The 25,204-nt window shown below is 59.9% G+C and overlaps 1 protein-coding gene across 1 annotated transcript in view; it reads left to right on the top strand.

Annotated features, from left to right (window-relative positions):
* Positions 1-25,204, top strand: part of LOC113270878 (uncharacterized) — a 144,956-nt gene that overhangs the window by 98,582 nt on the left and 21,170 nt on the right. Inside the window, exons 42-59 of the mRNA XM_057315114.1 lie at positions 1,958-2,165; positions 4,703-4,866; positions 6,086-6,198; positions 7,247-7,328; positions 10,008-10,145; positions 11,733-11,895; positions 13,994-14,115; positions 14,663-14,803; positions 16,325-16,438; positions 16,537-16,665; positions 17,356-17,517; positions 19,069-19,233; positions 20,858-21,026; positions 21,445-21,629; positions 21,856-21,948; positions 22,126-22,330; positions 23,472-23,611; positions 23,702-23,799. Coding sequence (XP_057171097.1) covers positions 1,958-2,165; positions 4,703-4,866; positions 6,086-6,198; positions 7,247-7,328; positions 10,008-10,145; positions 11,733-11,895; positions 13,994-14,115; positions 14,663-14,803; positions 16,325-16,438; positions 16,537-16,665; positions 17,356-17,517; positions 19,069-19,233; positions 20,858-21,026; positions 21,445-21,629; positions 21,856-21,948; positions 22,126-22,330; positions 23,472-23,611; positions 23,702-23,799 — 2,591 coding nt within the window. The remainder of the gene's footprint in view (positions 1-1,957; positions 2,166-4,702; positions 4,867-6,085; positions 6,199-7,246; positions 7,329-10,007; positions 10,146-11,732; positions 11,896-13,993; positions 14,116-14,662; positions 14,804-16,324; positions 16,439-16,536; positions 16,666-17,355; positions 17,518-19,068; positions 19,234-20,857; positions 21,027-21,444; positions 21,630-21,855; positions 21,949-22,125; positions 22,331-23,471; positions 23,612-23,701; positions 23,800-25,204) is intronic.

Below are 25,204 nucleotides of genomic sequence, written 5' to 3'. Positions count from 1 at the left end.
TCCTTGGGTGGGCTGGGCCCGTGTCTCCCTTCGGTGCGATCCGTGCACTGAAGCTCCCCACTTTCTCCCTCTCCTGGGCCCCAGACCCGCAGGTCCGTCTGTTTGTATATCTCCACTTGGAGGCCTGCTGGGCACCTGGCTGGTCCAACCCCGCCACCTGCCCCTCCCGTTGCCCCATGTCCGTGTCACCTCAGCCCCGCAGCAGCACAGGACAAACCCTCAGTGTCATCCTTCATCCCTGTTTCACTCACACGCCGGACCGCGTTCAGCAGATGCTGGTGGTGTACCCTCCCACACGTACCCGAAGCCCGACCCCTCGTCCCCACCTCCAGCTTTGTCGCCTGCTCCGGGCCACCGCAGGTCACACCTGGGGTCCAGCCGCCAGCTGGGCTCCCGGCTTCCACCCCTGCCCCCTCTGGTCTCCTCTACCCAGAGCCCCTCCACATCCATGTGTGTTCCTCGGGCACCAACCTGACACCAGAAAGCCTCGTGCAGGGCTCTGGTCCCGCCCCAACCTGAGCTCACCTCCCCGGGACTCCGGCTCGCTGCCCTGTCCTCAGACTTGCCAGATGCTTCTTCCCTTTGATGCCCACCGCCCACTCCTGGCTTCCCCGGGTCTTTGCGCACAGGTCCTTTCTCTGGCCGTCCCTGAAGAGTCCTGCCCTGGTCCATGCCACCCCCGCCCTAACCCTCTGTAAAGAAGATGCTCTTGCTTCTCCTCGGCCGCGCGGAGCACTTCTGGGACAAGAAGGGTGGGGGACACCCCCCCCGGACCAATTTCCTGGCACCACCTTCCCTGCATGTGGATGTGTTTGCCCACCCCGAAGCCCCCGAGCCCCATAGTCAAGAGATTTTCACGGGGCTTCATCCCGTGAGCACGATGGATGGTGAACTCACTCTGCAGCCCCTCCTCCCTGCCGGGGGCCGGGGGCCAGGGGCAGGGGCTGAAGGTTCCAGCTTATAACCGGGGCTTGGTCTTTCTGGGGAGCCCACCGAGAGTCACGTCAGTAGGACAAAAGGCACTTGTCTCGCCCAAGTAATTCCAAGGGATTTAGGAGCTCTTGTGTAAGGTGCCCCTCTCTCCCCGTCACTGGTGTGATCACAGACCAAGTATGAGCAGGACCTGGGGACAAAGGCGTGTATACCTACGCCTGTGTGTTTCTTATTCTTTAACACCCTCCCTGATCGCTTTCTCTTTTCCATCATCTTCCTGCCTGGCCCGCGATGCCTTCTGCCTTGTCCTGGTCTGTCTCCCGCAGCGGGCGTCCCGGCTGCACGGGCTCCGGCCTTCCTGTGTTGCGTGCATGACCGCGTCTCTAGGTGCAGAACAGGGCCTGGCACATACTAGGCGCTCAGCCAACGTCATGGAAGGACGGTGGGGCAGCACTTCCTGCCCCATAGAGCGGCTGACATCGCACAGGGAGGGGCTTTGTGCTGCGTGCCCAGCCCGCGCTTGCCGCCGCTGCTCCGATCAGCTGCAGAGGTCTCAACCTCAAAGCTTTGGGGGGCCAGGTGGAGAGCTGAAATGGGTCAGGTGGGCTGCCTGGGGACAGGGAGAGCTCATGCCCCGTCGAAGATCTTCCCAAGTTTCTTATATTTTGCAAACTTTTTTATTGTGGTATGATACATAGAAGAGTTACCATGTTAAGTGTTTTAAAGTATTTAAAGTTCAGGGGCACTTAGTCCATTCACAACGGTGCGCCACCCTTCTCTCATTCCAGAAGTTTGTCACCACCCCACATGGAACTGCGGGCCGCCACTCCTGGGCCAGCACGCGCCCCCCCCGCCCCCCACCCCCAGCAGCACAGCGCAGGCAACCTTATTCTTCCTTAAACTGACCCCTGCAAGGGGTCTCAGCTCCCCCCGCCGCAGCGCTGTGGGTCAGCGGGAGCCAGAGCTGGGCCGGGCTGGCTTTCTCTGCTCCGGGTGAGGCACCCTCTCCTGCGTGTCATTCCAGGCCTCTGTGGACGTTCCCAGGGGCGGCTCCGGCTTTGAGCACTCCGGCCGCATCTCAGCAGGGCCCACCTCCCTGAACTACTCCGTGAGCTGCTGTCGCCATGCCGGGTACCTGCAGCTTGCTGGCTGGAGTGAGCACAACAGCGTGACCCTGCTGCAGGCCGGGCTTCCGGGCAAGGCCCGCCTGTGCGCCGAGCTGCACACGCATGGTAAGGCGCCCCGGGCACTGCCCCAGCTCCGGCCGGCCGGCCTCCCCCACCCCGGAGCCTCCTCGCCAGTCTCAGAGCCAAAGGGCATCTGAGTCCCGGGAGGCCTGTATGCCTTGCCGAGGCGCGCCGCAGGCGTGTCATCGCTAACGGTGCTGGAGGCCGGGTGTCTGCAGGGCCACGCTCCTGCCCCAAGCGCTGTGGGGAGACTCTTTCCTGCCTCTTCCAGCTCCCGGAGGCCCCAGCTGGTCCTCGGCTTGTGGCCGCATCCCTCTGATCTCTGCCTCTGTGTCTGTGCCCCTTCTCCTCTTCTAAGGACCCCAGTCATTGGATTAGGGCCCTCCGTGCTCCAGGAAGCCGCATCTCAACCTGATCTCCTCTGCAGGGGCCCCATTTCCGAATAAGGTCACATTCATAGGTACTAACGGTGACGGCTTCAACATAATGTTTAGGGCTAAACAGTTAAACTTCTAAAGGAGGGGGGAGTAGTAAGGGCCAGCATTGATTGAGTGCTTACTGCATACCAGGCAAGCTCTCCATGCACAGGACCTCAGTGAATCTGCTCGGCCATCCATTCACACCCAGAGAAGGTCGAAGCCCATAGCAGGAACCCTGAGCTTTCGGGACCCACACCCTCAGTTCTCTCACCCCATCTTCTGGTCCCTGCTCATTTCACTCCTTGCTAGTCCTCAAACACATCAGGCTGGCTTCTGCCTCAGGACCTTTGCACATGCTGTTCCTCTGCCCAGGAAGCTCTTCCCTGCACATCTGCTTGCCTCGATCCCTCACCACCTTCAGATATTTTTCAAATGTCATCTCAGTGAGGCCTTCCCCTCCCACCCTATTTATTGGTACCCCACCTCCCTCGAGCTCACTCCATCCCTGTGTCTGTCTTGGTCGCTCTAACATACTATGTAACTTAATTACTCAGTAGCTCCACGTCTCATTGCTTGTCTTCTGCCCACCCCACACTGGACTGTCCACTCCACAAGGACAGGGATGCCTGTTTTGGAGAGTGGACTATAGTCGGTATTCAATTAAACATCTGTTGAATAAATTTGTGAATATATGAGGTAGGGCTTAGTAACTGTCCCATTCTGCAAGGGAGGAATGGGAGCTCAGAGAGGCTGAGTCACATGTTCCAGGCCACACAGCCATTGAACAATGAGATCAGGACTTGAACCCAGGCAGTGTGACTCCAGAGCCCCACGCTGACCCCTGTGCAGAATGCAGAGATCAGGACCCCTGGGGGGTTCCCCTGTCACTTGGGTCATCTCCTGCCCTCGAACTTTTCTATCCTTGGCTTTCAGCCCCCTGTGGGCTGAGTGGGAACCTGGATCAGACAGGGGAACTGATCTCACAGAGGAAGGGCTTACTGGGGACGTGGTAGGTAAATAACTGGATGGTCATTCCAGGATGAGCAGGTTCCTGGCCGCTGAGAGGTCTGCTGTGGTCGTCTGCAGCCAGGGAGACATCTCAGCTCTGCACTGTTGCCCACGTTTGGCTGCCCCCACCCTCGGGGGCACTTTCTGCCCGGCCTTACCATTCTTGGTGTCCCCGACAGTCTGAAGCATTCCCGGGATGGAGACTGGGGACCCTTCAATGTGTGTCCCCTCCTCCTCGGGCCCCATGCACAGCAGGTGCGTGTGACTGAACAGTGCCCAGGGAAGGAGGGAAGGCGACACTTCCTGGGACCTGTGTGCCCCATGGGCAGGTGTTCTCAGGTGTGTTATCTCTATTCATCTTGGCTATGTCACTCAAGGTGGGCAGGCTGTGCCCACCTTACTGATGAGGAAATCGAGGCTTAGAGTGCCACCTGCCCCCATGGGCCCAGATGGCAGGTGATGGCCCTGGGCCGGGTGTTACAGGCTGGAGCCGTGAGCTGCGCCCCCCTTCCCCCTCCCCCGCAGGGAACCTGGCCTCTGATGCGGGCTAGGCTTCACCTCTTTACCCTGGAGAACCCTTTCCAACTGTAGCAGGGGGGATCGAAGTCCAAATATAAGAACAAAGCTGCTGGAATCGCCTTTCCTGGAGGGTTTCCCCCGCCTGCCATGATGAGGTGCGGTGGGGCTGGGAGGCAGGGCCCTGGAGGTTCCCGCATGGATGGGATGGGCGGGGACCCTCCAGCCTGGGCCGGTGGGCTGCAGGTCAGTATCATTCACTCTCATTTGGATGTTTGATAAACCCAGAGAGCAGAATTTATTTGTCCGTTTCCTCACTCCCTCTTGTGTGTCCAGAGCTGTGCCAAGTGCTGGGAACAGAGCAGGGAACAGACTAAAGGCCCTGCCCTCACAGGACTGACCGTTCTCAGGGAGGGAGAAGGAAGGGTTGGGAGGTATTTGAGGTGGGCACTCAGAGGTGTCATCTCAGCAGCAACCCCGGGAGGAGGAGCTGGCCAGGCCACAATCGTCGAGGGGGACACCACCCAACAGATGAAGTCCCAGGGGCTCAGAGAAGTGAAAGCCTTGCCTGGCATTGATCCCACATGCACAGGGAGGTGAATGGGGTCCCCTGCAAACTGTGCCCTTCTCTTCCCCTAGAGACCCAGGCCCGGGCCAGCTTGGCCCTCCACAGAGGGGATGGTGTCAGCATGGACGTGGCAGCCCTGGTGTCCTGGCCGATGAACGGCTCCCTGGAGCTGGTGGTGAACGCCAGCCACACGGCCCCCGCTCTCCGGAGTCTGGGCCTGCCCTTCGCCAGCCAGGTGAGGAAGGGGTGGCCCCCCCCAGGCCAGCCTGGGCTCCCCCCTAATTCTGTCCACTCCATCTAGTTCCCCAGCATGCAGGGGACCGACTGTGTGCCCTACAGATGCTCCTGTGCCATCTCTCCAGCACTTCACAGTTTGTAGAGGCTGTTAGTGATGTCGCCAGCGTCTGCCAGGGTGTCTCTGTGGTCCCAGCTACGGGGCGTGTGCACGGGCCTCCAGCAGCCCGGTTCCAGCTCCCCGTCCGTGTGCTTTCTGCCCTTCTGCCCTTCCATTCGAGCCGAAACCCAGCCTTCGTAGTTGGGCACGTGCTCCGTGCCGTCCTGGGGGTTTTCTGCGTCCTGATTGATTTCCTCCTCCTGACACCCCGCAGAAGACAGGCGACATAGTTCTCATGAACCCCAGCTCTGGACGTCAGATCGCAGCTCTGACTCGTGTGCGCTGTGTGGCCTCAGGCAAATTCCTTAACCTCTCTGTGCCCTCAGTCTCTTCATGAAATGGGGTTGATAACTGTACCGGTAACATGGGGTTTCGGGGGCTGGAGAGCGTTCGCACCATGAACGCACTTCGGGTGGTGCCTGGTACAGCAGATGCTTTAGAAGCTTTCGCTGCTGTGACAACAGCCCCAGGCCTACCGTCTGTGAGTCACACGTGTGTGTCTCACCAGCCCAAGGTCACCTAGCAAGGAAGCAGCAAAAGGGACTCAGGCTCGCCCCCGGGCCCTTTCTCACGATGCCCTCCCACCTCTGAGAAGGGGAACCTGCTGTGGCCCCCTGAATGGGGCCAGGCCCTGGTCACCGTCACTTGGCACAAGGTCGCTAGGCTCTCTGGCTGCCCTGCAAGTCACAGTTCATTCTGGAAGCTTCATTTACAATCTCCTGTTTTGGGTTACCAGCACTGCCCTGCCCCCACTCCACTCTGCTGCAAGGAGAGGCCTTTCCCAGAGTCCCGGTCACCCCTCGTGCAGAGGGTCTGTGTCACTGTACCCCAGAACTCAGCAGACCCAGTTCCTGCTCTCCCTGACCTCCCCTCAGTCCGCTTTTTCTGGCCTTAGGCCCAGTGGTGGGGAGATGTGGTGGAGCTCACTCTTTGCTGATGTCTGAGGTGCGGGTCCGGTGGGGTGCAATCTGGGCTGCCGGGAGGGAGCTACGGAGTGGGGCCTGGGAGGGTCCTCAGGCCCCCTGCACTCCCCACACCTCACAGCCTACTCCTTCCACAGCTCGTGTTCCAGGAGTTTTGGGCAGAGGAACAGATGCGCTCTTCTCTACGGCTGACCTGTGATTCTCAAGCCAGCCTGGTGCTCGACGTGCGTGGCCAGAGCCGGGCGCTCCGGTGAGGGGTTCTCTGCAGCTCTGGGGGCCCCTCCCCTGAGAAGAGAGGGGTGGGTGAGGGTGACCTCAGCGGAGCCCTGCTGTGTGCTGACCTCCAGCCCCCAGCACCTCCTTGGCCCTTCCCCACGGGCCCACTGCACAGATATGGAAAGGAAGACTCAGTAACTCGCCCGAGGTCACACAGCTAGTAATATAACCTTGACCTTTGGGGGCAGGACATGGACGAGCAGCTCTTGGTCTCACAAACTAAATGGCTGCCCGGCCCAGTGCTCAGCGGCCTCATGCACGTAAGAAGTCGGGTTCCGCCAGGCTCCAGCGCTCACACGGGGTCCCTGAGGGGGAAGGGGAAGCTAGCTGTGACGGTATAGACCAGTGGTTCTCACCTGGGGCGGGTTTGCCCACCCATCTGGCAATGTCTGGGGGAATTTCTGGTGGCTTCTAGGGGGCAGCGGCCAGAGACGCTGCGGAAGCTCCTACAACGCACAGACCGGCCCGCAGCCGTGGGCGATACGGCCCCAGATGGCCGTGCTGGTGGGGCGGAGATGCCGTGGTGCGGCGACAGCACCGGAGTGGGGCGCACCCCGGAGGGGCAGCGATGGGGAGCCGTGAGCACCCTGGCCTGAAGGGCCAAGGGGAAGGGTGCCGTGTGCACAGGGCTGCGGGAGCACAGGCTAAGAGCCTGCTGTCCAGACCCTGCAGAGGCCTCTGCTGGCCACAGTGAGGGGGCCCATTGAGGGCCCACAGGAGACCCTCAGCCCAGTGCTCCTCTAGCCCCTTTTGCTGAAGGGGAAACTGAGGCCCCCAGGAGCTTTCCCCACATGCCAGAACCAGGCACAGGCCAGGTGGGGATCGAAACATGTATTGACTGGCACTGGGCTGGGCCCTAACCACTGCCCCGCACTGCCCTCAGGCCTCGGGCTTGCGAACGGCCCTTCCTGGGCTCTGGGTGTGTGTGTGGATCTCCTGCCCTCGGCGGGCGAGCTTGGCCTGGTCCTGACTCAGCCCTGGGCGCCCTTGGGCCTGGACTCAGACACTCTCTCTCCTTCCAGCAAAGAGCTGCTGCTCTCCGGCCAGCACCGCCTCCCCGCCCTCCTGGGCCGCGGCCCCAGCCGAGCCTCCGCCTCAGCCAAGGTAACTGCCCGCCGCCCCTGAGCCCTAACTGGTTCCAGATGCCCGGGCCCGGCCCGCCGGGGAGTGCTCGCACATCCACGTCTGTGCGCGGGCCTGCGGTAGGCCCCAGTGGGCTGCCCTCGGAAACCCCGGGCTCTGGCTTTCTCAAACACCCGCAGACGAACATTCCTGGGCCAGGCCCGCAGCCCCCAGCTGGGCCCACGAGACCCCGGGGGGCCGGGGAGCCTGCTCGCCCAGTGCCTGGCACCGCCTCACCCGGCCTGGCCTGCTCCCGGCAGCTGGATCAGATGGCACAGCCCCTCGAGCAGAGCCAGCGCCCCTCCCAGTTGCCCCAGCGTCTTCCCACGGCCCAGGCTCTCTGCACATCTCCCCGCCCTTGTCTGCGGATCCTCTCCCCACCCGGAACCCCCAGGACAGCCCTTGGTCGGGTACCTGGCCTGCGTGTAGTATTTGGGGGTCCTATCGGGGGGGGGGTAGACAACAGGCCCAGGCTGGTGCTCCCCCCTCCCGCCGTTACCATGACCCGTTTCCCTGTGCGTCCCTCTTCCCCAAACCAGGAAGGCCCCACATAGTAGGTGCTCAGTGGAAGATGTCGACTAATGAGTGAGTGACTGTTACAGTTGCCGACTAGCTGCTTGGTTATTGCACTAGTCCCCCAGCCCCCGCCCGGACTGCCTTGGTTCGCAGAGCACCTACTGTGTGCTGGCCCCGCCCTAGCACATTCCCACACGATTTTAGTGGTTCCCCAGCTTTGCCGCTGACTGCACGGTCAGTCGTTCAGGGGCCTCTTCGTTTCCCCCCAATCTTTATTTTTAATAACTTCCAATCTATAGAAAAGTTATTTTAGAACCGTGAACATTCCCCAGTTGTTAAGAGCCCACCACAACTTTCTGTTCATACTTACGTGTCACGTATATTTTTATATTCACACATGTGCACACGTACATTTTCTTTATCATTAAGAGATGATATGGACTTGTTTCTGGACACGCAGCTCTTTACTCCTAAATGCTTCAGGGAGTGGTTCCAGTAACAAGGCTATTTTCTTATATAATGCAACGTAAGTTCAAAATTCAGGAAATTTAACATGATGTAGTCATACTGTTACCTAATATATGGTCTGTAATAAAATTTCCCTGTTGCCCCAATAATGTTCTTTTAAGCTGCATTTTTTGTTTGTTTTAAATCCCGGACACACTCCAGGATCGTCCAGAGTATTTAGATGCCCTGTCTCCTGAGTGAGTGAATCTAGAACTCAGATCTGCAAACTTGTATTGTAAAGAGCCCGATAGTAAATGTTTTAGCCTTTAAACCCAATATGATCTCTGTTGTAACTGCCCAATGCTGCCACTGTAACAAAAAAGCAGCCATAGACAATATGTAAATAAACAGGCATGGCTGTGTTACAATAAAACTTTATTTACAAAATCGAGTGGTGGGCCAAGTTTGACCCAAAGCAGACCCCTGCTCTAGAAATTTTTCTCCCACCCCGTACCTATTTTTCCCCCAATATTTTATTAAACTTTTCAAATACTGGAAAATTAACAGTTTTAGAGTGAAATTCCACATACCCTCTGCCTCGATGTTCTCACTCCTACTCCTCTTGCTGAATCAGATGGCTCTCCCTCCGTCTGAATTCTTGATGCATTTCAAAGTAAGTTGCAGATATTCATATACTTCCCCCTAAATACATCTTTGTCTCTAGCCACCTTTTTAAAAAAAGATTTGAGAGAGTGTGTGTGCACGCGCGTGCGCAGGGGGCGGGGCAGAGGGAGAGGGAGAATCTCAAGCCAACCCTTCACACTGAGCACAGAGCCTGATGTGGGGCTTGATCTCACAACCCTGGGATCATGAACCTGAGATCATGACCTGAGCCAAAATCAAGAGTCAGACACTTAACCGACTGCGCCACCCAGGCGCCCCAGTCCTTAACCACCTTTAAGAAGAAGTCCTACATTGACCATTTTGACCTGTCCTGGCAGTTCATGTGCAAAAATCCTCCATTTGGATTTGTCAGACTCTTTGTTCAAGATTCAGGTTGAATGCTTTGACTGAGGTCAAGCTAATCTGCGGAGCTCTTTAAAAGTACCAGTTTCTCCATCCTGTCCCCAGAGGTTCTGTTTTCCAGGCTGTAGGTAGGGGCCCAGAATCTGTGTGCATAGCCGGGGCCCCAAGTGAGTCTGTTTCGTAGCCAGTCTAGAAGATGGCCCGTTATTTCATACGATCTTCACATCGACACATTAATAAAGTGTCATTATCCCAATTTATCAGGTTAGAGAGCACAGACCCGGGGGTTAAGGAGCTAGCCAGAGGTCATCCACCCCGTGTGACAGAGATCCAGAATGGGCATGTTTGATGGCCCTGCTTGTGCATTGTGACTTGCGCTAGACTGCCCCCTGCTGTCCACTCTGGTAATGCAATGGAATTCTTGCCTGACGGCCCCAGGCCCGTCGCTGTCTTCAAGTCAGGGTGACAGCATGAAGGACTGGGGGAGATGGTTGCCATGGGCACCCTAGTGGCCTAAACCGAAACTCAGGACCCTCATTTCACTAGATTTCAAACAGTCCAGGAAGCCGTGGGTGTCCGGGGCCAGAGCCTCCAGCCTGGAGCCAGTATCTGTCCGAATATTCCATCAGAGAGCAATGAGAACGTCTTTCACCTGCTTTTCTCCCGATCCAGCTCCAGTACTCAGAGCGTGAAGCCGAGAGCATGGTTTTCTTGGTGGTGGGGGAGAATAGTTTCCACATGGACACCCGGCTGGTGACTGCGAAGGCCAGTGTTACCAACATCATCAGGCTGGAACAGACCTTCCCCCAGGTGCGTGGAGGGCAGCCAGGGAGTGCTGGGGGTGGGGGGGCTCCGGCGGCAGCTCTGGGAGAAAAGAGGGATTTGTGAAGAGCTGTGAAGCAGCTGGAATGTGCTGGAATGGATTCTCAGCTGCTCTCGGGGTCCGTCCCTTCCTCCCTCCCTCCTTCCCTCCCAGATTACTTGCTGAGCCCCTACTAGGGCCTGGGGCAGGCACAAGTCCAGAAGCTGAGGACATTGCCTGGGACGGGACTGGTGGGTCCTTCCTCTCATCAAGTGTCCTGTCTGGTGGGGAGAAAATCACACAATTAAATAAGAAAACATTCCAGATGGAGTGTAGCCAGATGGATACCTTCTAGAGAGAAAAGAAAACGGGGTGATAGGAGTGAGTGCATGGTTGGGGAGCTCTTCAGGTGGCCAGGAAGTCCTCACAAAGAAGGTGACAACTGAGCTAGCCCCGGATGACAAGTGTCAGCCGTTTGAAAATCCGGTAGAAGGGCATTCCGGGCTCAGGGAGTGACACGTGCAAAGGGCCCGGGGCAGGAACGAGTTGGTCTCTCTGAGGAATGGCCGCTGGGCTGGAGCAAGTGGGTGAGGAGGAGATTGCAGAGGTCCGATCGTAGGGCATGATAAGCCACAGGGGGAGTTTGGATTTCGTTCTCTGAAATTGGAAGCCTTTTGAGGACAGGATCCAAATGATGATTTCCCATCCCTCCAGCTGCTGTATGGGGAGTGACCTACAGGGGGCAGCAGAGATACCAGTGAGGAAGCCACTGTGCTTAGGAGGACAGTAAGACATTCAAGAGTAAACTCCCCCCTCCTCCCAGCAAGTCCCCCTGCAGGGCCCTTCAGCCACCCTCCATGGGGGCACCCACCTAACGGGGAGAGTCCTCTTCTCCGAGCCTTTGCATAGGGCGTTCCTTCTGCCTAGAATGCCCTTCCCTGCGTTGTCCACCAATTTCTTTCTCTGTGTTCCTTTGCCTCTTGAGTATCTTTCATGCTACCCTTGTCAGCTTGTCCCATCATTTTCTGTCTCTTGTGATGTCTCCCGCTCTGCCAGGAGCCCCCAGAGGGCCAGGACCAGTCTCGGTTATCTTTGTACCCCAACACTCAGCCCTCAGTCCCGACCATAATGCCTGCTCAGTACGTGCTTGGGAAACCCTACTCCCAGCCACAGCAGCTCCCACATGGCACTGCCCGCGGGTCGGCCCTGGGAGGATGCACCCTCACGTTATCTCAGAGCTTAGCGCCGTTCCTCTCATCCCCTCTTATAGTTGGGGAAACTGAGCTCAGAGAAGTTAGGACACTGGCCCACGGCCACACAGCTTGGAAGTGGAGCTGAGCAGTGGTGATCCTTTCACAGGGCCATGCAGTCTCCTGTGTCCCGCTCCCCGTGCCCCACAACCTACCTCATTGTCTGCCCATTCCTGGGGAGCCTTTGGCCTTATGACTTTGCAATGCATCTGACAGCCCAGCAAACCGTGGATGCCCCACAGACGTTCCCTGTCTCTCCTCTTCTGAAAGTGCCTCTTCTTTCCTACCCCAAGCAGGAGTGTGGGCCGGGTTGCCCAGTGACCCAGTGCTGTCTTTCTCTTCCAGTTGAGCGTTCTTCCCGGGGAGCTGGTCCTGCAGACCTCGTATGAGAGAGCCCATGGGACCCACACCCTGCACCAGAGAGTTCTGTGGGGTGACCAGGAGGCGGTCCTCAACGGGAGCCTGCCTAGGCCCTTCCCCAGGCCCTCTAGGAACCTCAGTCTCCAGGGTGAGTGTCCGAGAGGTCACTGGCAGGGGTGGCCCGTTTGCTCAGCGAACCATCTTTGAACAACTGCCCATCCCAGGTGCCGTTCCAGGCCCTGGGAATCATCGGGAAGTGAGATGGGCCCAGGTCCCTGCCTTCAGGGGAGAGGCCGTGAGCAGGGATGTGAACATGAAAAAAATCACATCAGGGTGTTGCTAAGAGTCAGAAGGGTTTGATTGAGGGGTGCAGGGCTCCTTCAGGTGGGGTAGGCGAGGAAGGCTTATCTGAGGATGTAACATCCACGCTGAGCCCGGAATGATGAGAAGGAACTGGCCGTGGCGGGGATCTGTGGAGGGGCATTGCAAGCAAAAGGAAAGGCAGGTGCAAAGGCCCTGAGGTGGGAACAAGCCTGGGGTTCTGGAGCCACAGCAGCGAGGCCCGTGTGGCGGGAGTGCACTGAAGGGGGGGTGAGGAGAGGAGGCAGGTGGGAGGGCTGAAGGATGCAGGTCACGCAGGGTCCCAGCCGGGTTAGGGTTACCCTGAGTGTGAGCAGACGGCAAGTGTTAGATGGGGCAACCCCGAGCCTCCCCAGGGAGTTTCAGAGCAGAGGCCGACGGTTGGCAGGGGAGGTGAGTGCTGTCCCCCAGTAGCCCCACGGATGGCACATGTGTCCCCGAGGCCCTCCGGGAAACAGGCGGCCCTGGGAGGGCCGTGCCGTCCCACGAACTGTCAGTTTCTGTGTGATGAGCCCCCTTTACATGGAGCAGAGCCTGCCCTGCTGGCTGCCAAGTGGGAGACATAGTGCAGACCCTGCTCCCGGGGGCACAGCTCACCGGGTGGTCGGACGGCGTCTCCCCAGGGTCACGGCCGCCACACGTGTGCCCTCCGAGGCAGAGGAAACGTGTGGCTCCTCAGCGCACCAGGGCAGCATGCGGGCGTGTGCACAGGGTTTGTGAGGGGGCTGAGCAGCTGGGGGACCCTGCCCTGTGGTCACGGAGCTGAGGAGCTGAGCGGTCAGAGGCTGGAAGGGATGAGGGTTATGGCTCTGAGTGTGGGGTGCACGAATGTTCCCTGCACCGATGACCAATGGCCCATGACCCGATGACATCATTGGTGTCACCGACCCTTGGCGCAGCTCCCAGGAGCCTGTGTGGGGACAGGTGGCACCCCTTCCAGAGAGTTCGGAGGTCACCAAGGTGGCCAGCGTCTACCACGGAGTCTCAGCTGGACTCCTGCCCATGGGTCTGGGAAGACAGGATGGACTGGTGGCCTCACGAGCCGGGGTTAAGTGAGGCAGGACGTCAGGGCAGCTGGGCCCCATCTAGGGGATGAGGGAAGCAAACCTAGAGGCCCAGAGACTGTCCGCTGTGGGGGTGGCATCTGTGTCACAGTCCAGGACAGAGGGAGAGTGGAGGGCGGCTGAGTGTGGCCCGGGTGGGTGAGGGGCAGTCACAGGGCCACCAGGAGCCTGCGAGCGTGAGGGAGGTCTGAGTGGTAGATGATGTTGGCTGGGCGGTGGACCAGGCAGCTGTTGCCGTGTGACGAACGTCTGGAAACTCAGTGGCAGGTGACAGTGGGCGTCAGGCAGGCACGTGCTGCTGCTGATCTCGGCGGGGCTCCTGGGCTCATGCGGTGGCTCGCCGGCTGCCAGCGGTTCTGGGACGGCGTAGGCTGGCCCCTCCAGGCGCTCCGCTGTGTGGTGTCACCGTCCGACAAGCCAGCCCGGCTTCGTTCCTCTGGGGGCTGCGCAGGCGTCCCAGAGGGTGAGCGGGTGCGGAGGCCTCTTCTGGCCTGGGCCGGGATCCGGCCGGTGTCGCCTTCACCAAATTCTGTTAGCAGGTCGCAGGCCAGCCCAGGTTCAAGGGCCTCTGAGATAGATTCGGTCTCCTTGCAGAAGGCAGGGGAGCGGAGATCTGGGGCTCTCGCGGGGACAGCTCAGGGAGTGCGCCCAGTGGTGTGGTGGCCAAGTGAGGTTGGAGCTCCTGAATTTTGTGCAGATGACCCGAGCACGTGGCCTCCCCGTGGCCACCTGCCTGGGTTGGTGGCTGTGTCTGCTGAGATCCCCCCGCCAAGCCCACATGCTCCCCTCTCGTGCCCGCCCCCTCCCTGTGCCCCCGTCCAGCGGAGCTCACCCACCCGCCGCCCCTCTCCCCACCACGGCGCGGCAGCCTCCGCCTGTCCTGCGAGCACTCACGACGCAGACACCGGGACGACCTGGTCGTGGGCTGGGATGGCAAGGACCAGGTAGGTGTCAGGGCTGAAGGGAGACCCTGGGAACTCCACCGAGCCTGGAGCCTGAGCGGGACACTCGGGGCCCAGGCCTGCCCAAGGAGCCTCACCGGGGCCAGCCCGGCAGGTCCCAGTCCCTGGGAGAGGGTGGGAAAGGTGCTGGGTGGGGGTAGAATTCGGTTCTAGCAACACCTGAGCCACAGGGGGCACCTGAGCCTGGCTTTGACAGGATGAAATCGAAGCCCAGAGAGGTAGAGCGGCTTGCCTGGAGTCACAGAGCTAGTGGAAGGCAGGGCTGGCATTCTAACCTGTGAAGGCCTCCAGCCCCTCTGTCCTCAGCCACCGTCTCTGTCATACACTGTCCGTGTCTACCCCGCTCCAAGCCTTGACTTCGTTGTCTGCAGAATGGGCCATGTCTCTCCAAGGGCCCCCCACGGTGCTGGGGCCATGTGCCCAGAGCCAGCTGCCCTCACGCCCTTGTCCTGGAAGGCTGTCTGCGCAGGGTGGGGAGGGGGCTGCCCCTTTGCACGAGGCCTCTGGCTCAGCCTGTCCCCCTCCCCAGGTGGTGGTCGCGTCAGCTCTGCAGCTGGGGAAAGGCACGCTGGCCGCCCGCCTGGCCCTGGCTCACCCCTTCAACCTCTCCTGGTGGCACATCGAGGCCAGCGGCCTGGCTGAGGGCAAGGGTGGCCAGCGGGACGCGCAGGTGAGTGGGGAGCATCGGAGGTCCCGGTGGGGGGGCTCTTGGGGGTTAGGGAGCTGCACGACTGAGCCGCCAGCCCACGACCCGGGTACCATGTGCAGGGGAAGAAGGTTCTGCTTGTCTCCTGTTGGGAAGGACTCCTCCAGAGTCACACATTCCTGAAGCAGGGCACCCTGAAGCATCCTGCATTCGTTCATTCCTTCACCGATACCTTATTAGGCGCCTACTGCATGCCAGGCAGTGTTCAAAGCATATAGTCCTGCATCTAAAAAGCTCACAATTTAGCGGGGCAAGAGCTTACACGCACGTCCAGTTCCTCAGTTACGCACGTCTCAGTTTAGTCGGGAACCGCAGGGGGTCCGCGCAGGGCAGCTGGGCTCCTCACCTAGCTCATGGACCCTCTCTGAGCCTCAGTGTTCTCAGCTATGAAGTGGAAGACGGTAGGCCAGTGTGTGTCAACAGTAGACCATTTGTGCCAGGCCAAACAGAGACCCTAAAATTCAAGCCAGTGAATGAAGAAAAAAATGAAGAGTTGTGATAAGCCCTGTGAAGAAAGTGGAGAGGAAGCGGAGAGAGAAACTAATCAGATGGGGTGGTCAGGGAGGGCCTCCTGGGGGAGGCGGCTTGTCAGCTGAGGACCTCTGGATGAGAGGGAGCTACCTCCTGATAAGCTGCAGGAATAGCATTCCAGGAGGGAAGGAACAGCAAGTGCAAAGGTCCTGGGGTAGGAACAGGCCGAGGAGCTTCAGGAAGAGCCAGAGGCAGGGAAGCTGGAACAGAGTAAGTGGTGGGGCAGGAGCCAGGGAGAGGAGGTCCGGTGAGCACCCCTGCCTTAGTCTGCTCGGGCTGCCATCACAAAACAGTACAGGTATATATGGCTAGATGACGTCTGTTGCTTAAAACAGAAACACGTATTTCTCCCACTTCTAGAGGCTAGAGGTCCGAGGTGAAGCTGCCAGCCTGGTCAGGTTCTGGCAAGCGCTGTCTTTCTGGCTTGCAGTCTTCCCCTGCGTCCTCACATGCCAGGGCAAGAACTCTCCGGGGGTCTCTTCTCACTGGAGCTGATTTCATCTTGAGGCCCACCCCATGACCTCATTGACACCTAAGCCCCTTCCATCAGCCCTGCCTCCTAGTACCATCACTCTGGGGATGAGGGCTTCAACAGAAGAACGGGGTGGGGCCCACGGTTCAGTCCAGAGCAGCCCAGAGGCCCAGAGTGAGGGGCACGGAGTTCCTTCTGGCTTTGGAAACAGCAAGGCTGGGTACTGGGGAATGAGACGTCTTCCATCTAAATACTTCCAGTCTCCCAGGCTGGGCAAGGCTCTGAGTACCTGCGGACAAAGGCAGGAGGGAGGGCAGTGTCTCCAGCTCCCCGGCTTCGTCCCCTGCCTTGGTGGGCTCCCCCTCCCACCAGCCTTTCCCACCCCTCCCACTGTCTTTGCCCCCACCCCTGGGACACACACAGATGGAGAGCACCAGCCTCTCCTCTGGCCCTCCCCTCCACCACCCTCTGTCCCCATACAGGTACAGCTGGCCTGGGACAGAGGGCAACCCGTGACCTTGCACCTCACCTGGACCAACAGGTCCTCAGAGTACGATACCATCTGGGACGGCTGCCTAGCCGCCTCCCCGGGGCAGGTAGGCACTGGCCGGACTGCCAAGCCGAGCACGGGCTCTCCCTAACTCTGGGGCCCTGTGCTGGCTCCCCCAAGTCCCATACTCCATCCTCTTGTCAGCTCCAGGAAATCTGGGGCCTGAGCGCCCTCAGGGCCTGTGGGGCCTTCACACAGACCCCGGCCGTGTTCAGCGAGCAGCTTGACCTGTCATGGGACCGACGTCGGGTGCAGCAGAACCTGACGTATGAGGTGAGGCCTAGAAAGCCGGGTCCCTGGCAGGTCACCCACAGGGTGGTCCCCACTGCTGTAGAAAGTGACTGGCTCTGAGGCCGTGGGGTCCTGGGGCAGCACTAGCGGTGCTGCAGGATCGTGAGCAACTCACTTCTCCCCTGTGAGCCTTGGTGTTCTCGTCTGTAAAATGGGCACAATACTCCTCCCCTGACTGGGGTATAGTGACAGCTCTGGGAGATGAGGGAAGCAAGGCGCCCAGCATGAGGTGAGCCCTTGGAGCAGACGAGGGAAGGGGCTGGTGACACCAGAGGGCTTTTGGGGGCGGGGGAGATCAGGTTCCTGGAGGTGTCAGGGTCGGGGTCTTCCCGGCATCACTGCCTACCCGGGGCTGCTGCTGGGGCCGAGCACTGTTCTGCAGAGCCTGGAACAGGGACCGGGCCATGGGGAAATGGGGACGGCTGGTCCTGAAAGCCAGCCTTGTTCCCTCTGGGGTCTCGCACCCTGGGTTCTGGGACCCCATAGGCTCAGGCCCCCAGTGCTCCCAGCAGACATCTGGCCAATCAGTGGCTGCTGTGGTTGACCAGAGCTCTAATCGGGGGACTGCCAGCACCTGCTCCCCTCTCCCCAGGTCTCCCATCTGCAGCGGGCCATGGGCACTCTCCCCTCCTATGGGACGAGCCCCTGCCTCACAGTGCCCTCTTATTCCAGCGGCACTGGCCGTCCCAGCCAGACAAGATCCACGCAGAGGCCTTGCTGGAGCACGTCTTCACTGGCTCCTGCACCACGCAGAGCTTCCGGGGCGAAGTGGAGACCGACTATACCCGCTGGCTGCACCACTCCCTGCACCTGGGGCTCTGCGACCTGCCCAGGGTGAGTCTGTCCTGGGGAAGGGGCCCAAGGACCCATGGAGGGAGGGTGAGGAGAGAGGACAGCATCCGCAGAGTGCAGGGGTGTGAGCGAGGGAGCTGGGTGCCCACATCACCGCTCTGCCATCTGCCGGCGGGGTGATCACAGGCAGGGCAGGTGATCCCCTCAACGTCCAGTGTTCCAGCTGAGGACCAGCAGAGGCGATAGGTTTCAGCATGTAGGGTGACTGTGAGACACAAGAGATGTGATACAGGAAGAGTGCTTTACACGTAAATGAAAGGGGCTCAGCCTCATCATTGTTGGAGGTGAAGTTTTGGGACCCCTTTCCCCCAACATTCTTCCTGGATCTCTTAGCTGGTTGATTGGTCCTTCTTTCTACCTACCCACCCTCCCATCCATCTATCCATCTACTCCCCACCCTCCTGTCTGTCCATCTGTCCGTCCATCCATCCATCCATCTACTGACCCACCCTCTCATCCATCCATCCTCCCACGCAGCCATCTGCCCACCCACCTACTCCCCTACCCAGCCACCTGTTCACACTCACCCACCCTCCCATCCATCCGTCTGTCCATCCATCACCCACCTACTCCCCACCCTCCTGTCCGTCCGTCCATCCATCCATCCATCCACTCACCCACCCACCCACCTACTCACCTACCCAGCCACCTACTTACCCACCCTCCCATCCATCCATTCATCCATTTTCCCATCTATCCATCCATCCCAGGGGCAGAGTTTTTCCTGTAAAGGTTCAAATAGCAAATACTTTAGCTTTTCAAGCCATAGGACCTCCGTTACAATCACTCAACTTCGCTGTCATGGAGTATATGTAAACGGACAGGTGTGGCTATCGGTCCAACACATATTTACTTACAAGAACAAGCCGTGAGCCAAATTTGGCCCTTGAGCCAGTTTGCCAACTCCATTCATCCATTTGTTCAGAAGGCATTTGTGGGCTTTACTTAATGCAAGGCCCTATACTAGGTGCAGGGACAAGGATGATGAAAGGGACAGACCGGTACCCCACCCCTCGGAGCTCACATTCCAGTGGGTGGAAAAGGTTAAAAAAGATGCATGATATGTACTCAGGCACGAACGAATGCCGTGAAGGAATGACGTAGGGAGAGGGGAGGGGGTTTGCAGGGGGCCCTCACTGACAAGTGCAGGCCTGCAGCAGGAACTGCCAGTGCAAAGGCCCTGTGGCAGGACATGCTTCAGGTACTGGAAGAACACAGGGCAGCCTTTGGAGAGCAAGGGGGTGAGGTTAAGAAGATAACGCTGACTTGTGGGCCATGTCAAGGCAACCAGCTTTTCATCTGAGTGCAACAGGAAGGCAGAGTTTTGAGCAAGGGGATAATGTCTGATTTGCGTTTGTCAGGGTCAGTCTGGCTACCTAGTGGAGGAGGGACTATGGGCTGAACTGGAAGAAGTGAGACCCTATAGGCTATTGCGACAGCCCAGGTGGTCTGGACCAGGCCAGGGCATGGTGGGGAGAGGAAGCTGCTGCCCCTGTGGTTCCCTGACCGCTGACACCCCCCCTCTCATTCCAGGCTCTCTCAGTCTCTGGGGAGCACACCCTGGGCCACAGTGGGCTCCTGCTGTGTTCCCACTGCCAGCTGGCCCTCTCCCCGGACCCAGACCGCGGCCTGCACCTCAGCCTGACCCTCTGCAACCACAGCAAGCCTCGGGCGTCAGATTTCTCAGGGGAGCTGGAGGTAGGTGGCCAGGTCAGGGCTACCTGCGCCCCAGGAGGATGCCCTTCCTCCTGCTTTGGCCTGCAAGGCCAGCACCACCTGGATGGCCCTGCCACCTAGTGGCCACTGTTGGAACTGCAGGCTGGCTCCCTGGTGGGAGGAGAGCTTCATGGGGGGTGGGACCCTCTGGCCTGGCCCGAGCCCTGAGACAGAGCAGCTCCTCCCCTGCCCCAACATCTGGCCCTTGCTATAACTCAGAGGCAGCGGCTGGACTGTCTGGGTTTAAATCCCAGCCTAGCCTCTTCCTGACGACTGGCTTCTCCTCTGTGCCGCTGCATCCTACCCTGGACAGTGGGGAGTGAGCATTGCACCTGCCCTGCCTCCCATGGGATTCATGCCGCGGAGATCAAATATGCAACTCTGTGTAGACCACTTAGAGCAGAGCCTGACACGAAGCAGCCACTCAGTATGACCTATTCTACTGCCCCCCCCCCCAAACAACCCAGGAAGGTAGGAGGGAGCAGAGCCGTGTTTGATGCCTGCTTTGCCCCCACTGGCCAAGTGATCTTGGGAAGTGACCTCGCTGAGCCCTGCCTCCTCATCTGTAAGTGGGGAGCGGACATACTTGGCAGGGCAGCTGGTAGGGTTCCAGGCACCCCCTCCCTCTGCCCGCTTAGCACAGGCACACAGTAGGTGCCCCATCTCTATTACCATCTGCTCACCTCTGCGTCTCCCTGGCCGAGTGCACCTGACTGTGTGACTTTCCTTCTTCTGACCTCAGTTGTCTCCTCTGTCCAACGGGAACAAATGCCACCTCCTTTGCAGCGTGGTTTGCACAGTGCCCGCACATAGTAGGTGCTCATGAGGTGGGTGTTTCCTCCCAGCATCCATAGCTGGATGGGGATGGCTCTTCTGCCTCCGGGGCTCACTCGGCCTCTGTTCCCCTGCACAGTTGCACGGCCATTTCAAAAGAGATTTGCTTTCCGAGGTTGTCCAGGGCTGACTGCTTGGGTTCCCCGCCTGCGCGCCAGGCCCCCAGCTGCTCCTGCATCTGTAATCCCAGTGCCCCAAGAACTGCCGGCCTGGGAGTGAGCCATCTGCCCCATGTGGGGGTCCATGCGGTGAAGAGAGGCTTTCCCAGCCTTGTTTGGTCCTCGTGACAACGCACGGGCCCCTGTGGAGAGGAGGGGAAAGATTCAGGCAGTCAGGCATGCGCTCACCCCCATACACAGACGCATCGTGCTACCCACATGGCTCATTGTGCTGAGATATTTGCCAGGGTCCTCCTGAAATTGCAGAACACACAGCAGGTACAAACACCTGGGCACCAGGAACGGCAAAAATGCCAAGGCCCAGGGCCACCGGGATTGGTTAAGGCAGCGGTTCCAGGGCAAGGCCTGGTGTTGGCAATGTTTAAGCCACGTGGATGGCGGGTGCCCCTGTTTACTAGGCCTGCAGATGTGGACTTAATAGGTACTTTCTGCAGTTGGCAGGAATAGTGAACGTTGTGGGGATGGACATGGGGGTCCCAGTGAGTGCCCTGGGCGATGTTGGGGGGTGGGTGCTCCGTTTTCTCTCCCTGGGCCTGGGGCTAGCAGGAGCAGGGGCCCAGGCCCTACTCTGCCCTCTGCCCTCCTGTTTGCAGATCCTCAGCTCCAGGGCTCAGCAGCTCGGCCTGCGGGGCCGGGTCTCCACCTCGGCTTCTCAGTGCGGCGTCCAGCTAGAGGGAATTGTGGACAATGGGGAGGAGAAAGTGAGGCTGTCAGTGTCCCGGGCCCAGAGCTGCCTCCAGGCCTCTGTGGCCCACGAGGAAGGTGAGTAGAGACGGCGAGGTCGCTCAGATGGCTGGGGTGGGGCCCATGTGGGCCCCAGCGAGGACAGAGATTGGGGTGTTGAGAGTTCAGGAGTCAAGGAACCCCATTAGGACTTTGTGGTGCCCCCAGCTCGGAGGCAACAGTGAGCCCCCTGCGGCCACCTGTAGGGACTGTGATGTCAGGAGAGGCCGGGAGAAGGTCCAGATGGGCAGACCAGAGGTGGGTGGGGGCTGGGGGACGAGAAGGAGCCCAAGCCTCAGGGGGCCTGGGAAGCTGATTTGGGTGGTGCGCTTCTAGGCCTGAGAACGCTAGGGCCTGGGGGTGATGGGAAGCTCTTCATGGAGAGGAGGTGGCGTGGACAGCCAGGTGGCAGCCAGGAGAGTCCCGGGGGCAACAGCAGGACCCTTCCTGACCCCAGGGAGCCGAGAGGAGAGCGTGGAGCTGCGGGCATGTGCCCAGGGGCAGACAGCTGAGGTGGAGGCCCTGCTCCAGGACAGCGGGCAGTCCGTGCAGCCCCTGGGACGCCTGACCCTGCAGGCTGCCAACCAGAGTCTCCGCCTGGCGGCGCACGGCTGCCCAGGAACCCTGCTGGGCCACGTGGAGGTGAGCTGGCCTGCGGGTGGGGGACACTGTTTTCCCTGGGGCAGAGGCCACGGTGCCAGGGGCTGCGAGCCCTTTGGGTCCAACAGGGCCCAGCAAACCAGAGGCAGCCCTGTCGCATGCAAACACATCCCGCGGCCCTATGGCCGGCACCGAGAAGCTCCTGTCCACCCCAGTCCCGTGACACACACCCCCGGAGCCCCCAGCCTGTCTGTCTGTGTGCCCGCAGTCCAGGATCGCAGCCATTGGGGCCCAGGTGAGAGCCCGGTTGGAGAAGAAGGTCCGAGGCTTGGATGCCTACGTGGAAAGGTTCCGGCGCCTGGTGGGTAGACTTAAGTGGGGGGTCGGGGACACACTTGGAGAAGGGGAGGTGCTGTATGGAGATGTGCCCCCCCATCCCCGTCCCGGCCTACCCCTCTACTTACCAGGCGTGAGGATCTTCTGGAATGCTGCGTGCCCCAGACCCTCGCACTGATTCTGCCTCGATTTCCCTGCCCAGGTGCGGCCAGCGGGCACCCTGGACAGCGTGGTGGGCCCCCTCCTGAAGTTGTCCCATGCGGGACTAGGGGCCGTAGTGGAGAGCGGCCAGACAGTGGCCGCGCTGTGGGGCCAGAGCCAGGCCAGGCAGGTGCTGACCCACCACTTGCCGCTCTACCTGGAAAGGCTGCAGGCGGGGCTGGAGCAGCTGCAGAATGAGCTGGAACGTGAGTGCGAGAGCGAGGGCCCAACCCCAGAGACTCCCCAGCCTGCGTGGCCTCATGGGCCTGCAGCCTTCACGTTCTCTCGGCTGCCTCCGTCCTGGGAGGTCTCCAAGCTAACGTCCCTCATGCCCACTGCCTTCGTTCTTTGGGGACTCCTGCTCTATTTTCTTTCCAGTCCCCACCTGGTTTCTTTTGGGCAGAGAGCTTTATTTCTGAGGCCCAGTGCTGGAAGTTTCCAGAGCCCGTTTCTGGTTTGTGATCAGCACTAGCGAGGCTGTGTGATTGACGCTTCTGTCCTGGCTGCTAGGTCGCCGTTGCCCGAGCGTCCCCCGTCCCCCGAGTGGTGCTGGGAACCTCTGGCCTCTCCACGGGAGCACCAGGGCTGACAGCTGGCCCTCCTCTCCCACCCCGCTTATGTCTCTGTGTCCAAATCCCCACTTCCGGGGGCTCACTAGGGCTCAGTTCTTGGAATATTCTCCTGCTCACAGCTAGGATTTGTTACAGCAAAAGCACACAGAGCAAGGTCAGCAAACGGAAGAGGTGTGGGGGCCAAGGCCTGAGCGAGGGAGGGAAACCAGGCATAAGCTTCCAGAACCTTCTCCCAGGGAGGTCACCCAGGACGCCCTCAATTCCCCCAGCATCTCATGGTGATGACACATGTCCAACACTGTCAGTCAGGGAAGCTCATTAGAGACCCTGTATCCAGGGTTTTCTTAGGGGGCTGGTCACGTTAGGAAGCCTCCCCCAGCGCACCCCACCATTCTGGACTCACAGGAGGAAAGGGGGTGTCGGGCACAAACTACTTGTCCGTACTAACAGTTTGGGCAGACCCAGGCCCTCTTCTCGGTTCTGGGAGCGGTGGCAGCCCTCCTCCAATCCGGACTCCCACATGCCAGCCCAGGGTTGACCCTGTGAACAGGCCTTGCAGAGGGGAAGTCTCAGGCCTGTCAGGCAGGCTCTTTCCTGCCGTCCCTCGTGCTGCCACCTTATTCCCTGGAACAGGCCCTTTTTCCTGGAAGCCTGGGTCGTGAAGGGGGCTGGTCTCCCTGCCGGGTCTGGGATGCAGGCAGTGGCACCTTGCCTGTGGTCAGGACTCCGGTGGGGGGTGGGGGAGCTCACAGTGGGTGGCGGCCACCTGTTGCAGGGCCCCTGGCCACGCTGAAGGACGCCTACCTGGAGGTGACCCCCAAGCCCCTAGATGAGGTGTGGCGGGAGCGGGCGGAGTCGGCTGTGCGGCTGTGGCGGGCCCTGGGCCCCAGGCCCATCGGGGCAGCCCTGGAGCTGGTGAGGTGGGGCGAGGGGGTGGGACACGGGCCTGCCAGGTGGGGCGAACCCTGATGGCTCGTCTCACCCGCCTCCCCTACCCCCTTGCAGGCCGCCCACCAGATGCTGTCTTGGGCCGAAGCCACTCTGTCCCAGGCCCTGCGGAGGCTCTGCAAGCCCTTGCTGGCCCTGTACAGCTTCTCAGCCAGGTAACTCGGGGCTTGTCCTTCCCCGCCTCCCTGCCCCAGGCCGGGCCCTGGGCTACAGCACCCTCGGTCTCGTGTATTCCTTAGGATGACCCTGCCAGGGAGGCATTTTCGGTCCTCATCTGCGAAGATGAGGCTTAGTCTTCGTTCCACGGGTATTTGACGCACACGTTCTCCGTGTGGGAGCTGTTTTAGGTTCTTTCGATACAACAGCGAACGAGACCAATCCCCGTCCTCACGAAGTCCATTGTTCACGGCGGGAGGCGGTCACTAGAGAATAGCTAGGTTATCTACACCTGGGCTTGGCCAGCCTTTCCTCCAGTGGGCCTCAGGGCCAAGTTTTCAGGCTTTGTAGCCCACACGGTCTCTGTCAGCTTCGCTCTGTTTCTTAATAATGCTTTAAAAACAGAAAAGCTCCTCTTAGCTTGCAGGCTATTCAGAAATAGGACACAGGCTGGATCTGGCCCATGAGCCAGTTTCCCAGCCTCTGCTTTGGTGTATCAGGTGGTAAATGCTAGAGAAAAACAGGCAGGACAAGTGGGGTGGGGGGCACATTTGCAATGGTGCAGCCATGGTCTGCTTCTGTGAGGAGGTGGCATTTGAACAAGGGCTGAAAGGAGCTGGGGGAGGAAGCCGTGTGGACACCAGGGAAGAGTTCCAGGCAGAGGGCACAGCCAATGCAAAGGCCCAGGGTAGGAGTGTGCCGGGCCTGTTGGAGGAGTATCCAGGAAGCCAGCGGGGCTGGAGCCGAGGGTGCGTGAGCCTGAGGGATGAGGGGGACCCGGGTGGCCTGGGGCCTTTGTGAGGACGATGACTTCTAGTCTGAGATGGGAACCCACAGAAGGTTTCGAGCTGAGAAAGACATGGTCTATATCCCATTTAAAAAGGCCCTGGTGTTGAGACGGCGGCTGGGGACGGGGTTGTGGTGGGCATAGGCGTGCGGAGCCCAGGAAGGAGTGGTCCGTGTTGCGGCTGTCCAGGCGAGGCGGGAGGGTGGCTCTGCTGCGAGCTGGGAGCCGTGGGGGGTGGCGAGGTGTTTAGATGCTGGACGTGTTGTGAGGTCAGGCCTGGAGATTGGGGGTCGGATGAGGTGGTGCACCGAGGGTTCTGGCCTTGCAGGGGGCAGGAGGGACGGTCCCCGTGGAGCAAGGAGGGATGGCTGGGGGCACGCAGACTGGCTTTATTAGTTTCTCTTGCGGCTGTAGCCACTTTACCCACATGGCGAGTGGCTTCAAACAACACAGATCTATTCTTGGGCCGTGCTGGAGCTGCCAAGTCTGAAATCCGTTTCAGTGGGCTGCAGTCAAGGTGTCGGCAGGGCTGGCTCTCGGGGAGGCTCGAGGGGAGAACCCACCCCCTTTACCTTTTCCAGGAGCTGGGGCCACCGGCGCTCCTTGGCTCTGAGACC

The sequence above is a fragment of the Ursus arctos genome, unplaced genomic scaffold (assembly GCF_023065955.2).
Source record: "Ursus arctos isolate Adak ecotype North America unplaced genomic scaffold, UrsArc2.0 scaffold_2, whole genome shotgun sequence".
NCBI lineage: Eukaryota > Metazoa > Chordata > Mammalia > Carnivora > Ursidae > Ursus > Ursus arctos.
Note: the sequence above shows the minus strand (reverse complement) of the source record. Positions and strands in the feature narration are given on the sequence as shown.